This window comes from Lissotriton helveticus, chromosome 2_2 (assembly GCF_964261635.1).
Source record: "Lissotriton helveticus chromosome 2_2, aLisHel1.1, whole genome shotgun sequence".
Lineage (NCBI taxonomy): Eukaryota > Metazoa > Chordata > Amphibia > Caudata > Salamandridae > Lissotriton > Lissotriton helveticus.
This window is the reverse complement of record NC_136060.1, coordinates 186,157,024-186,171,151: the sequence shown is the minus strand read 5'-3', so window position 1 is coordinate 186,171,151 and position 14,128 is coordinate 186,157,024. Positions and strand designations below refer to the sequence as shown.

The following is a 14,128-nucleotide window of genomic DNA, read 5'->3' as shown; positions in this document are numbered from 1 at the left end:
TTACTACTCCTTTTTGTACTTTAGATGCATCTCTATGTAATCTATTGATTTCCATGCAGCTTTTCTGTGCTAAGTCATGTTTCTCGGTTGTCCTTTGACTAATGTCCCTACTGATGAGTGCAGGGGGTCATCTTTTCATTCAATTGGGAGCTATTTACATTCATCCTTTGGAACATTTCCATCAAACCTAGAACTAAAGGATAATCTCCTATAAATGTGTATGCAGGGTGTGGCTGCATGGCTCCTTTGGCTTGGTTTGCTGGCTGCTGTCTTTTTTTGGAGTGGTTAAGTCTACTCGTGCTTTGTTCTTATATGTTTTTTACTAAGGTGTGGCAAGGTAGCAGGCACTTTTGTCAATCCTTTTTAACTCCAGCAGATATCTTTGTTATTCACATGCCTCGCCATGCTAAGGTGGTGCCCTCACAAGTCCCTCTCCACTCTCCCTTGTGGAACTGCCAGGCAGAAACTGCAGCCTCTACCATCATTTCAACTTCTCGGTCCTGCTTCAGGCGTAGAACATAATGCTGCAGTTGAGGCTCACCCATCGTAGCCCTCATCATACATTCTATGACTTCGCCCTAAGCGCCAGTACTCAAGCCCTTTTCAGCTTTGACATTTTACTGAAGGCCAACATGTAGTCACCTCTCAAATATTAACCTGTGGCATAGGGTCTAAACAGAATTCATTGCCCAACCTTTAAATGGGGGGTCAGGGCCATTCATTTTAAGAACCGTTAATGACCGGGAGTCAAAAGGCTTAGAAATAGACACATTATGCACTGCTGCATTTCTGACGGCATAAAAGATTTAAGCTCATTAGGTAGAATTGACCTCTGTCTAGTTGTGTTTGTATGTACAATTGGTAACTAATAATATATATTTTTGTAAGTCTAAGAAACAGACCGAGATTATCCCATAGCTCTAGAAGGAATCCTGGGCTATGTCTCTTCTTGAAAGAGTGGGAAACACTCTATGAAAAACTTTTATGGGCAGGATCCACTTGTAGTTAGAAAAAACAGTGGCCACTATGCCTTCTGTCAAGGACCATTAAGAGGTTAATCGGAATACTTGGTGTTATTTCAAAATACTGTAAACGGAAAGTATTTCTTGATTTTAAAACTGGTTTGAATGCCTTGGGTACACTAACCATGAGAAATTCCCTGAACCAGCAGGAATTAACCAAATTCTTACCATTGAAATGGACAAGATACTCCAGGCATATTTTACCTATGTTCATTTGATTCCTGTAGGAAGACTTCTAAGTTCTGTTCAGTAAACACAACAGTAATCAGTGCCTGGACAAGAATATCTTTATTAATGATAGATACCTTTGTGTGGAAAGTACAGACAGAGTTCACACTTTTTCATGCGGTTAAAACTGTGGTTATCTTATTTGTGGACAAGTGTGTGCTATTAGTCAGAACTGCAGTTGGACCCAGATTTAGAGTTTGGTGGATATGGGACAACCTCCCAAAAGTGTTAGCTGTGCAGTGTGCCCTACATAGTGTCCAAGCATATGTCTTTATAGATATGTATTCACACTAAACATCCAGCAAATTTTGGAGATTGACCCAATTCTGCAAAAACCTAAATAACCCAATTCTGCAAAACCCTAAATAACCCCCTTTATCTCTGCAAAATGTTTAAAGCATTGCAGAACAACTACGATCATACAGGCCAAGAGATGGGTGATTAAAAAAAAATTTAAAGGTAAAAAACACCACAACATGGTCACCCTGAAGCACGAAGACGTTTAAAGAACAGCACTGCGTATTAAACATGTAAAAGACTGAATAAGTGATTCCTTTAATTACTTGGAAGGATCCTTTAAAAGCTCAGGCTCTAGGTCAAAGCAGACAGCAAAGAATAAAACCATATCAATCCAACAAACCTCAGCTATTAGCTACACCTTGAAACGATCGACCCTCGTACAACGCATCTTAATGCACAACGGCCTTCCATGCCTACGGGAAGAACCTAAAAAATAACTTGTGCCAGTAAAATAAAATAGCCCAGGAGGCCTATGTGGAATGGGATGCAAAGGAAATCAACAAAGTTACAAATACGAGTTTGCCTCTACAACGCTACTTAAACTGTAAATCATCAGTAGGTAAAATGGCAGATTGTATCCGAGCCCGCTATGAAATATTAATGTAGCGTGAACACCTGGCATATAACCCTTCGCTTCGATAACATATTCCTGACCAAATATGGCAGAGGCCAAGTGGCTTTGCAGTGATGCATAAGTGACGTTTTACTGTTTTAACTCCTTTAACAGCGGTCAAGGAGTACATATCTGTAAATTCTGTCCCAGCACAAACTAAACAAGATTTCAGGAGTGTGGTTGGGCTCAGTCTTTCCACCTATTCATCTCGCACGCAGGTTGCAGACTTACTTTTCTATAATTGATGGTGTATTCGCTAAAAACCCTGTAGAATTTTTAAGTATTTGCACAATTGTTGACATCCATCTCATATTTGCGCTTACATCTTTGGTTAGGGTAGTGTCATTTAGAATGATTCATATCAAAAGGCTTATTTTATATTTTCATCAGAATAGGATGGCTCAAGTTTTAACCATTTTCTATGCACCACAAATAGATAAGCAAGCACTTCAAAGTTCTTTATTTTTTTTGCACCTGTACTCTAATAAAATTATAATAATGGGGAGGGGTAAAAACGACCCAACCATACCACTATGTAAACGTGTTTCCCGTATGCAATTTGGTAATATAAAATATAAAACCAAAACACTTCGTGTCCTTATGTTTGCCCTTAAGAACGTTATTTCTAGGTGTTGACTTTGCATGTGTACTTGGGGAATGCATTAAGTTTCCAAAACAAAGAATCAGACCATCCAACATTTAGAACACTGATGCATTTAATTATTATGGCTAAACGTTACCATTTGCTCCATTTTCGTTTTATTTCCCCCAAAAGTGTTTTAAAAGGTGCATTATGTGCGTTCATTAATATAGCGCCCTAGCTGCAAACATTTTAGGAAGCAGCCCATCATTCCAGCAGGAAGTAGGGTGACTTTTCCAAGCCGAACCCAAGGGACTCCGATAGTTTTTTGAAAATACACGTTTAGTAGCCTTTAATTACCAAATTTCATACATTCCTGTTAACTTAAATGCAGGTTGCCTAGGGCATAGACGTTCCCATCAGCTGGTCGGCTAGTTCATTGATGGTTTCAACATTAGAAATGAGAGAAACTAATACGGACTGAAAGATCATGAAGGTGGCATGTCTAACAACAATACTTTTCTACGGCCAGAATTGGTACGGTTGTAACAATGCTTAGGCCACTGTCGTTTGCAAAGTTTAGATGATACACGTCTACACTGCTCCCACACTCTATCCTGCTCCCCGAGCCCTTCTTCTAAATAAATGACAGGGCAGGCAAGATAACAGCTGTGAAGGTTCAACACCTCTCCTTCTCTCCTGTTGCCTCTTGCCTGCCTCACCAGATGTCAGGCACGCACCCGGATGTAAGATGGCCGCCTCCTTGACAATTAGGCTTCCATTGGAAATGTTGGCCTTTCCTGTTGGATTTGCTGGTCATAGCGGTCTCTAGACCCTTCACTGCACGTCTGACCGCCATTTTACTTACATTTTGCTTAAGATGTACGACTAGTTTGCAAATGCAACCCTCCAAATCCAATGGAAAATTCAGGTTGGGCAAATATTCCTGCCGACGGACATTCATAACCGTGTGTAAGGCTGTGTTATCAATTAATAATAATTTAAGGTACCGGTAGGTATAATGTTCAATAAACTGATAATTATGCAAAACATATTAAACTGTTATAAAAAACTCTCAATCAATGTGGATGCCTGACAGTGGACAATCTTACCTCATAAATAGGAAGTGTATCGGAGTTCCAGGCATTGATTCTGGCTTCATTAACGTCCACAACTGTCACCTTTATTCCTGGACACATCTGTGCAATAACACTACACGTTGGCCCGCCAACGTAACCTGCGCCAATACAGCAGATCTTCTTAATTTCAAACATGATTAGTTAGTCTGAAAAGGGAAACAGGAAAACGTTATTACATTTGTGATGACAATGTAACAACCCAGTCACAAAGATGCCAACGTGAAGAATCCAAATCTTCAGAGATAAAGGCACCAATTTAACGATAAACAGCCACAGAAGGCATGCAAAATGACGCCAAACAATTTTGGAAAAGCTCACAGAGAGCAACTGATAAGACTTGAACACATATATGTGGTAGTTGAATTCTTGTTTGTGAAATGCACCAGAAAAATACTTTGAGGGCGACAAATGTTTCTATAGCAAAAGAAAAATGCCCAGACATTCACCATAATATGAAACTTATTTGGTGTTAGTCACCTTTGGAATTTCATTACCTTCTATAAATAGATGACAACTACCTGACACAGACAGCTCCAAACTGGGCGAAAACGGTCTGTGATACTGGTAAATCCCTGCTACCAGCGGATTAAGAAAAATGCAGAGCTTCTCATTATTAAATATTTGCCTCCAACATCTGCCTGTGACAAAAGATAATGATGAAAACTCTGGACAAAGCTTTGTAGAGTGGAATACCGTAGAAGATCCTACTAAATTAAGAGGAGGGGGGTGAGGTACCCCCAAAACCCTTCAACAATTCAGGGGTCAGAGTTGTACCACTGGGGTTTTGTGAAGATCAAGACTCTCAGTTCTGTTTTTTTCTGTCAGAATGTACAAAAATACACAATGTTCAACGTACATGCTAAGTAAGACATTAGGATATCTCTATATCAAATTAGCAGTGATAACTGTTTATGCGATTTATAGGGCGCATGGCTGCCCAACAGCTTCCCAGCGCTACAGGGAGAAGGCAAAGTGTAGAGGAGGAAACTTAAGGAAATAGCTGTAAAGTTAGGTTAACACACCTTTCTGAAAGGCAGCATGCTCGAGTGGCAGAGACCTTATTCCAATTTCCACAGGAATGGAGCTCTAACAGAAGACTAAACCTTTTCTGCTTATCCGCACAAGTAGAAGAACATGAAAAAACACTTATGATGGAAGCTGCAGAGTGATCACGGATTAATATTAGTGCAAATATCTTGACAACAAATTCTGCTGTAGATGTGAAGGTCGCACCTAACCCTGGGGACCAGTAGGCACTGTACATCGCCGCAGGGACATCAGCCAGGCATACATGGATACAGATTGCCAGCAGAGTGATTTGGTAAGTAAGGGTATACATAAAAGAGTGAAGGAAAGACACATACAGGGTGGGGCCAGCAAAAGAGTGACGGAAAAGTAGGCATCCATGGGGCTACTTATTGATGTGGTTTGGCTTGTGGACTGGAGAAAGGTGAGAAAGAAGCTTTTAGATCCTTCCTAAAAAAATTAAATGTAGAGGCAAGCAGTAGGGCAAGAGGTAGTTGGGTATAGGCCAAAGTATCAGCACTTATAAGAAGGGCTTATGTATTTTCCTCTGTTCTATTAGCACATCAAATAGAAGGCTAGACAGGTGCCCCACAATTCTATGGCCTCCCATAATCTAGTAAAACTAAATTATAGCGACAGTCATTCTAAGGGAATAGATAAAGAAAACAAAGAATCTTAAAAATAGATCCCTGTTGATCTAGGCCTCCAGGAATAGATTGGTATCTAAACAAAGGATGCTTTTTTTGACACTGGCTCATGAAAGTTCCCATTACCCTAAGGCACACATGAGACTCATTAAATTAACCTAACCACAGTTCTATACTACGGGTGCACATCAAGTATCCCATGTATGACGCAAAGAAACATTTTTTTAAAGTGTTAGGTCTTCAGTTTAAATACAGAAATTGGCCCTAAACAAAAATCAGTTGCATCAGAAGTTCAATATAAAAGTAAAATAATCATGAGATAAGAATCAAACTCTGCTGACCGTACCTGCCAAAGTCGTTATTTGCAATCTAGTAGAAGGCCATTCCCATAAATTGACCCGACTTTTGTCAGAAACTATGATAAAATGGATGACTGCGTCAAAGTAAGCATCATCAACTCCGTAAGGCGCTCCCACAACCTAAATAGTATGGCACAAACTTAATGGGCCAACACTCCAGGATATAAGCCAACAAGAGAACACTACAGTAAAAGCAGCGATATGCAAAATCATACTAGGCTCTGGGCAAAAACAACCTTTAGGCTGAGCATCCAGGTTAAGATCGAATCCTAGCCATCAACATGTTCAATTTGAGTGCACCCATACCTAGATTTTAGCTGCATTTAGACCCTTGCATTGTTATTTAAGTTTCATCAGGTCTACATTGAAATTATGTTCTTTCCATGAGGCAATCACAAGTTAAGCATCATGTAACTCATCTAATAATTATCAAAAGTGTTACATATCTCAACTTTCATTGAATTTCGGCAGGTCAGATCTGGCAAAATTTAACAGGATAAAAGTATTAGAGGTTTACTGTATTGTGTGTATTTTGGTGCGTTAAATACCTAACTCTGCATGCGATTCCCAAGAAACATGTAATGGGTGCCATTTTCAGACCCGATAAATAACGTACCGAGAGGTATAACAACTATATTTGTATTCAGGCCCTTAATCACTGGGTGTGGATGAAGTTCCACTATGAAACTGAAGATATGGCAGACCTGTACAGATTACCATAAAATAGCCTGCGAAGCCTGATACTTCCCTTCATCTTCTTCGAAGGGGGGAAAAGACCACTGGTGGCTCTGTAATGTCAACAAGGATTCAAAAAGACCCACATCCCGTACCAGTTATATGGACATAGTAAGACAGATCATCCCGTTACATCACTTAATAAATTTCTCAAACAGCCTCAATGGTGTCTTGAGTACTTTGACACCTTTACTGCCCTATATATAAGAAATGTCTTTAAATGTTGGATATGAAAACAAATACTTAAATGCCTGCCATTAATGAATATGTGAGAGGTACATATTAATTACAGAAACATTTAACACTTTCAATTCCTTTAATATGAACCACTCGGGATTGTGCTTACTATGTTACGGCTTGGTTGGATTTTTTCGTTTGAGGAGTGAAAGCCATCACAATAGGAAGATTTTGGTGTAAAGTGGTTGATATTAAAAACAGAACGATTCTGCGAGATACTGAAACTAATACTGCACCCAGACAAAAGAACTTCTGCAAAGGGAAAACATCTCTATGAACTAAATAGGTGACAAGAGGCAAAGCGTACTGGAGAATCGATGTGATCGTGTACAGCGCATGATCAGTGGAGTGCTACTAATGTCATCGGGCCAAGGATCTGCCATTTGCAATGCTTTAATCAAAGACGTGGCCAGGTCCCAAGGCAAGGCATTGTTCTTCGCATGTTAAACTAAGGCCTACAGAGTTAATACCCTGGAGTGAATTAAACCAAACACGCAATTAACTGACTCATCCAAATGGATCATAGAAGTGGCAAGTAAGATTAATTTAAGCCAAGTGCACTGGAAGACTTCATTGCTTGCCAGCAGAGAGACAAAACATAAGGAAGGATTTAACCTGTAATTTTGAAAAGGGTCCACTGTGACCTCGGTATAAATCATAATGGAGTTAAGCTCCAGGAAGATGTAGATGGACTGGATAAAGTATAGATGAAACATAGGCAGCTCGTTAAATGTCGGAGTAAGACATTCTGAGAGTAAAGAAGCATTGGTTTAAACATGCAGACATGCAATAGATATGGGAGGGAGGAAATCGGACAAACATTTAATATATCCGGATGATTAGAACAAAGGAGGAGGGTGTTTTATGTAGTGCTCAAATGTCATCTTGAGACCAAGCAAGAATATATCAGTGCAAGTGTTTTTATTACATAAGTTTAGGAGTTCAAAATTGCCAGTTGTATCACAGGAGATTCACAGATACTGTCAAACTGAAGACAATGCCTTCCAGCAAAAGAGATGGATGCAAACTCAGTAGATGCTCAAAAAGACCGAGGATGGGCTCAAAGGAGTAATGTGCAGGGTAACATCAGCGCCAGAGACTAGGTCTGCTTTGTAATTTTGCAACCAAGAAACTGGCTTCTAAGTGGGTCTGATGGATTTCTATATCAACATACATCTCCTTATCTATTGGATCATCAGGACAGCTTTGTGAGCCAGATAAGATGTATGCGACCTGTAACTGCTGTTAAATAAGCTCTGCTGCAAAAGATTTGAAAATAGACCCCCTCGCACGCAAAGGCTCACAATAATAATTTACCTATATGCGATAATACAGAGCAAGCTATCTGGGAATGGTAACATGAATAAAGTTACAAGCAGTGCAATAATGAAAAGAGTTGCTATTTAAAAAGAATCTAAAGAAAAATGATGGCTCAAAATTATAGATTATGCTCATTTACCTTTCTACATTTTTCTTTAGAAAATAGTCATGTTTATATTTATATACTGGGGATATAGTACACCTAATAGCTACCTTCTCTGGACTAATAAGAGTCCAGGTACCACTTCTTATCAGCAGCAAACAATTGAGGACGCTATATGAGATACCCTATGATGATTTAACATACAATTTGATTTTGTATTGTAATCGGACTGTTTGCAAAAATGTTGTTATATTGATTTGTATAGTGCACTAAGCACCCAAGAGGGTATCCAGGCATAGGGCAGGCATGTGGTCCCCAAGGTGCTTATACAAAAATCCATGTCTTCAGCTTCTGGTGGAACCTAAGAAGCAAGGAGGAGGAACTGATGTGTTGAGGGAGGTTGTTCCATGTCTTGGTTGAGATGTAGGCGAATGAGTGACCGCCAGTTTTGCTTTTGCGGATGCAAAGAATGTTTGCAAGTGAGGCATGGTATAGGTGTCTGGTGAGGTGGTGAAGGTGTACGCTGCTTTTTTTTAGGTATTCGGGCCCTGTGTTGTGTAGGTCTTTGTATGTGTGCCAGAGAAGTTTGAATTGGCTGCACTTCTGAATGGGGAGCCAGTGAAGGTTCCAGATGAGTGATGTGGGTGCGGCATGAGAGGACGAATATGAGTCTTGTAGCTGTGTTCTGTATGGTCTGTGTAGGAGTTGTTTGGAGATTCTGGCGAAGAGAGTATTGCCATAGTCCAGTCTGCTGGTGAGGAGTGCTTGTATGACAGTCCATCTGGTGTTATGAAGCAACCATTTGAAGAAGATTTTTCGCAGCATGCATACGATGTGGAAACAGGAGGTGCACACTGCGTTGAGTTGAGCCCTCATGTTGAGCTGGTTGTCTAGGATTATCCTTAGATTTCTTGCCTGGTCTGTGGGTGCGGGTCCTAGCTCCAACAGCCACTAGGTGGAGTTCCATGGGGAGGTATTTTTCCAGTACTTCTGTCTTGTCAAAGATGAGCTGCCAGCAGTTGTTTCACATCCAGTCTGCTACCATGGTTATGCACTTGGTGGAGTTGGTTCTGGCAGTGGTTGCTTTGTCTGTCAGGGAGAGGATGAGTTGGTTGTCATCAGCATAGCAGAGGAAGTGATGTCTTGTGATCGGATAAGATTGGTGAGCGGTGTCATGTATATGTTGACATGGGTGGGGCTGAGGACAAATTCCTGTGGGACATCAATTTCTTGGTGTCTGATGTAAAGGGTGGTAGTCTGACCCGTTGGGTTATTAACGTGAGGAAGGAACAGATCCATCTAAAGCACATCGTTGTATGCCAATCTCAAGGATTCTTCTGATGAGGGTGCTATCGGAGACAGTGCTGAAGGTCGCATTGATTTCGAGCAGGATGAGGGCCAATGTTTCTCCTTGGTCCAGGATGATTTGAATGTCATTGGTGGCAGAAATGAGTGCTGTTTCTGAGCTGTGTTTTTTCTGAATCCTGATTGAGTGTTGCCTAGAAAATGGTGGAGGGCAAGGTGGTTTATGAGTTGCTTGTTGCCTTTGCAATTACTTTGGCTGGATAAGGAAGCAGGGAGATGGGTCAGACGTTGCTCAGTTTATTCGGGTCAGCAGTGGGCCACTTGACAAGGGCTTTGATTCCTGCAAGTTTCAATTCATCCAGGAAAGTAACGGACATGATTATATGATTATGGTGTTGATGATGTGCGTCAGGGTGGTGCTATTCCCAGGCTGAAGATGCGATGGGGGCATGGGTCCGTTGGGCCCCCCCCCCGTGTGGATGACCCGCATGAATGATGCAGTGTCATTTCTGATAAGGGTTTGTCCATTTGGTCAGGTGACGGTCTTGTTTGGTGGTGAGTAGGTTAGCAAGGAGTAATCTGCTGTTGGGTCCGTATGGACAGTTGCTGTAGAGGTTTGCGATTTTGCTGTTAAAAAAACCTGGACAGACTTGTATACAGAATGTGAGGGGTCTTTACAACGGATACACTAAATTATTTGTGAAGTATGGGAGTTAATGTGACCCGATAAAGTAGCTTCTACAAGAATAAACATTGAGTTGAAAATAAAAAAACAAAGCAGTAGTCAAGTGTGCATGTGGCCCGTTTTGGAACTCGGTAAACCCTAATTACCAGAACTATGCCCCAGCAGACTCAGTTCTTCCCTCATACATTTTTACAGAGGCAGCTGCAGATTGTGTGTCAAACACCAGAAAGACACTACTACTGAAAAGTCTGTGCATGCACACTGGTTGTTGATTGTGCCTGGAAAGAGTTTAACCCCAGTCAAATTATAGATTCAGCAGGGTCCTTGAATAAACGCTGCCATGCACGATACAATTTTATACATACACGTCCCTATCTCCCCTATTAAATCGGGTCTTTCTCTAGCTACACCACAAAGACACTAATATCTTTCTAGAGACTTAAACTCCTGTTCTTATTATATATTTTTAGTTGTTGACTTATTTCTTTGTCAGGTTCTTGTTAGGCATTCTGCCACTCTGTGCATAAGGTCCAGACATGCGAAGTCAAGAGGTTAAAAACAATAAAGTGATGCCCCATCGGTGTAGAAGAATGAAATAACTAGATGTACAGTACTCCAGCGCTCACACTTTACGTCTCAAAGTGTATTCGTCTCACCTGGAGCTCTCTCGATCTAAGCCACCCTCAAGGCCCCCGCTGACTGATTCAAACTTCCACCCTGGAAGAAACACTTATGTCTTTTAAATAGTTAGCTTGTGGTCCAAAAAGCGTCAAACCTCACTCGGATGGATAATTGATACCAAGAACCAGGATTTCTCTCCCTGTGAGTTGTAATTGTTGTATAACGCTTCTAGCCTGTGGACCGCTATTGTCCGCATTGAAATTCTTATACTTTCTCAGAGGGAGAGTACCGGCACTTATCAGAAACAAGCAGGTACTATGGTATAGGGTATCTGCACTTCTATTTTCCTTTTCTAGCACGGTCATGGCGTCTGAGCCTCCCAGTGAAATGGAGCTATGTGACTGTCAGCTCCCTAGGAAACATCTCCGCCTCTTGTAGGCTCACCTGGCATCAGTTACAAAAGACCCGTATTCCCTGGGAATAAAAGAACCCTTTGTGGGCAGAACGGGCACGGAGTCACTCGAAAGGACTAACGCGCTGTGAGGATGGATGCATACTTCTTGAAAAGGGGCTCGACGTGTCTCGAACCGGGGCAGAGCGACCGGGGCAGGCAGGGGTGAGATGATTTGATCCAAAGAAGACCATGCCAGCACTACTCCCAACAGAAACACTGAAAAGACCAGTTTCAGATCGGAGCACATTACCACTCTATATTTAAGCACATACACGAAGGCTATTTTAATACAGTGAGCCAGCCATATAAAATACTTATATGGTTTGGCACTACTAGGGGGATTCTTGGAACACTTAGAAAGAGGGAATTAATGCGCGCTACTGCTGCCCCACCGTGCATCTCCAGCCTCATAAACCTTCAAATTCAAGCTATAGTCTGGGCATCAGGAAAATCCAATGAAAAGCACCGCAAATCCATCCCAAACGGGAGCATGCGTTCCCACTCAAACACACTTCCTGTCTTCCCGTGAATGGCACACCGTTAATCGTACCCGCTCCGCCCACAATGATAAAGAAACAAAACCCCCAGTGATGAAGGAAGCGAAGAGCCGGTCTCACCTCGGGGGGTGCGGGGCGCAGGCAGTGATGATGCTGCAGAGCGTCGGCGGCCGGAGTCTGTGCGGAGGGGAGAGCGCGAGCTCCCGCAGGGCCTCTTATGAGGGACCCTGTCCGTCCCTCCCCTGCTGGAGGCGGCGCCCGGCCCCCTCCGCAGACACACACCAGAGCCCCGGGCGCAGGAGCGAGGAATGAGGGCGAGCACTGCAGCCAGGCCCGGCCTCTGCCCACGTCAGCCGGCCTGCAGGGATGAATGGGGGCGCGGGCCTGGGCTGCTGGCACACGCAGGAAGGAAGGAAGGGTGGAGCCGGGGGCGGAGCCGCGGCGGCTGCAGGGTCCCCGGGGCACTGGGAAGCTCCCTGGTCGAACGACTCTGCCCAGCCCGTGACGTCGGGGCAGGGGAAGCCTTACAGCGCATCTGGGGAAGATTTAGGTTTCACCTTTAGCCTCCTTTGATGACGACGAAAGGAGTGGGTGGGACAGACTAGTTAGTCACTCTGTAGCTAGCTGCTAGGACTGCTGATGAACTCTCACTGAGTTGTGAGGACAACATTTATTAAACAGAATATTTCCATAGCTTTATTGCTTGGAGTGCCTCGTCTTCGCCTAGTTGTTTAACGATATGTTTTTTACGCATTATACCGAATGATTGTTATTTTCGATAAGAAAGCACTTATTTTTTATTTAATGCGATTTTATATAGCGCAAACTTTACCCGAAGGTGTCAGAGCGCTTTGCATACGAACCAGTTGCAAAAGATAAGGACTAAGGATTACATGCGTTACATAAAAGATACATACACAAAAAATTGCAAATGTACAAGATGTAAAGCCACACAAAGAAGAGACTCGTGATTAGAGTTCTCTAAATACATATTGGGATACGAATGGATATACTCTAAGTCACATAGGAATGGTAGAGAGTACAAAGGTCTACTGCATATACTAGTGATTAGAGTTATCTCTATATACATAGGGAAGGGATACGAATGGATATACTCTAAGAGTCACATAGGAATGGTAGCGAGTACAAAGGTCTACTGCATATATTAGTGATTAGAGTTATCTCTATATACATAGGGAAGGGATACAAATGGATATACTCTAAGAGTCACATAGGAATGGTAGATAGTACAAAGGTCTGCTGCAGGGCTCGAGTCGGGGTACCACACGGGTGGACGACGTCCCCCACTTATTTTAACGAATTTTACAGGGCGGACGCCGTCCCCCCTGACCAAAATCTGGACTGGACAATGATGGTGTTACTTACTGGACCGGCGCACCGCCGATCTCCCAACCTTGACCTTGCATCCTGCTTCCTCCTCTCTCCACCCCTCCCATCACCCTCCCCTGCCCACTCACTCGCTACCCATCTCATGCTCCCTCTCCTGAAGTCTGTGCCCCGCTCTCCCCACTCACCGATGCTCCCCCCCCTCGCGCTCTGTTCGTGACCTGCTCACGCCCCCCCCCTTTGAGCCTTCACACTTTCCTACGAGGCGCGCATCCTTTCCCCATTTCTCGTCCCCTCACTCCTCTCTTCCCGTGACTTCATTCACCCCCCCCATACACCCAGGGGCGAGCTGCTACTGGTGCAGTGGCACCGGGGGCCGTGCCCACTGAAACGTGATTATTACTGCATTTCTATGTTTTTTTCTTTCGTGACGTCACTTCCTGTCGTGACGTCACATCCTATCTCTGAGCGTCCCCCCACTTCTTTATTTAGGACTTGTGCCCTGGTCTGCTGCATATACTAGTGATTAGAGTTATCTATATACATAGTTAAGGGATACGAATGGATATACTCTAAGAGTCACATAGGAATGGTAGAGTACAAAGGTCTACTTCATATACTAGTGCTTAGAGTTATCTCTATATACATAGGGAAGGGATACGAATGGCTATACGCTAAGAGTCACATAGGGTTGGTAGAGAGTACAAAGGTCTACTGCATATACTAGTGATTAGAATTATCTCTATATACATAGGGAAGGGACACTTCTTTTGACGCACTTAGATGAGACTAATACATTTGCTTAGCTGCCAAACGTTCCCGTCTCACATGCGAGCCTTTCAGTGGAACTATTCCTGGGGTGTATAGCTGTTAGCACGGTGCATTATGGTACATGTAGTTTGGGTTTTAC

At 42.8% G+C, this 14,128-nt stretch overlaps 1 protein-coding gene across 1 annotated transcript in view; it reads right to left on the bottom strand.

Annotated features, from left to right (window-relative positions):
* Nucleotides 1-12,451, bottom strand: part of UGDH (UDP-glucose 6-dehydrogenase) — a 91,228-nt gene extending 78,777 nt beyond the window's left edge. Inside the window, exons 1-2 of the mRNA XM_078678317.1 lie at nucleotides 11,992-12,451; nucleotides 3,856-4,028 (exon numbers count right to left, since the gene is read on the bottom strand). Of these exons, the coding sequence (XP_078534443.1) occupies nucleotides 3,856-4,017 (162 nt within the window). The 5' untranslated portion in view covers nucleotides 4,018-4,028; nucleotides 11,992-12,451. The remainder of the gene's footprint in view (nucleotides 1-3,855; nucleotides 4,029-11,991) is intronic.
* Nucleotides 12,452-14,128: the final 1,677 nt, after the last annotated feature.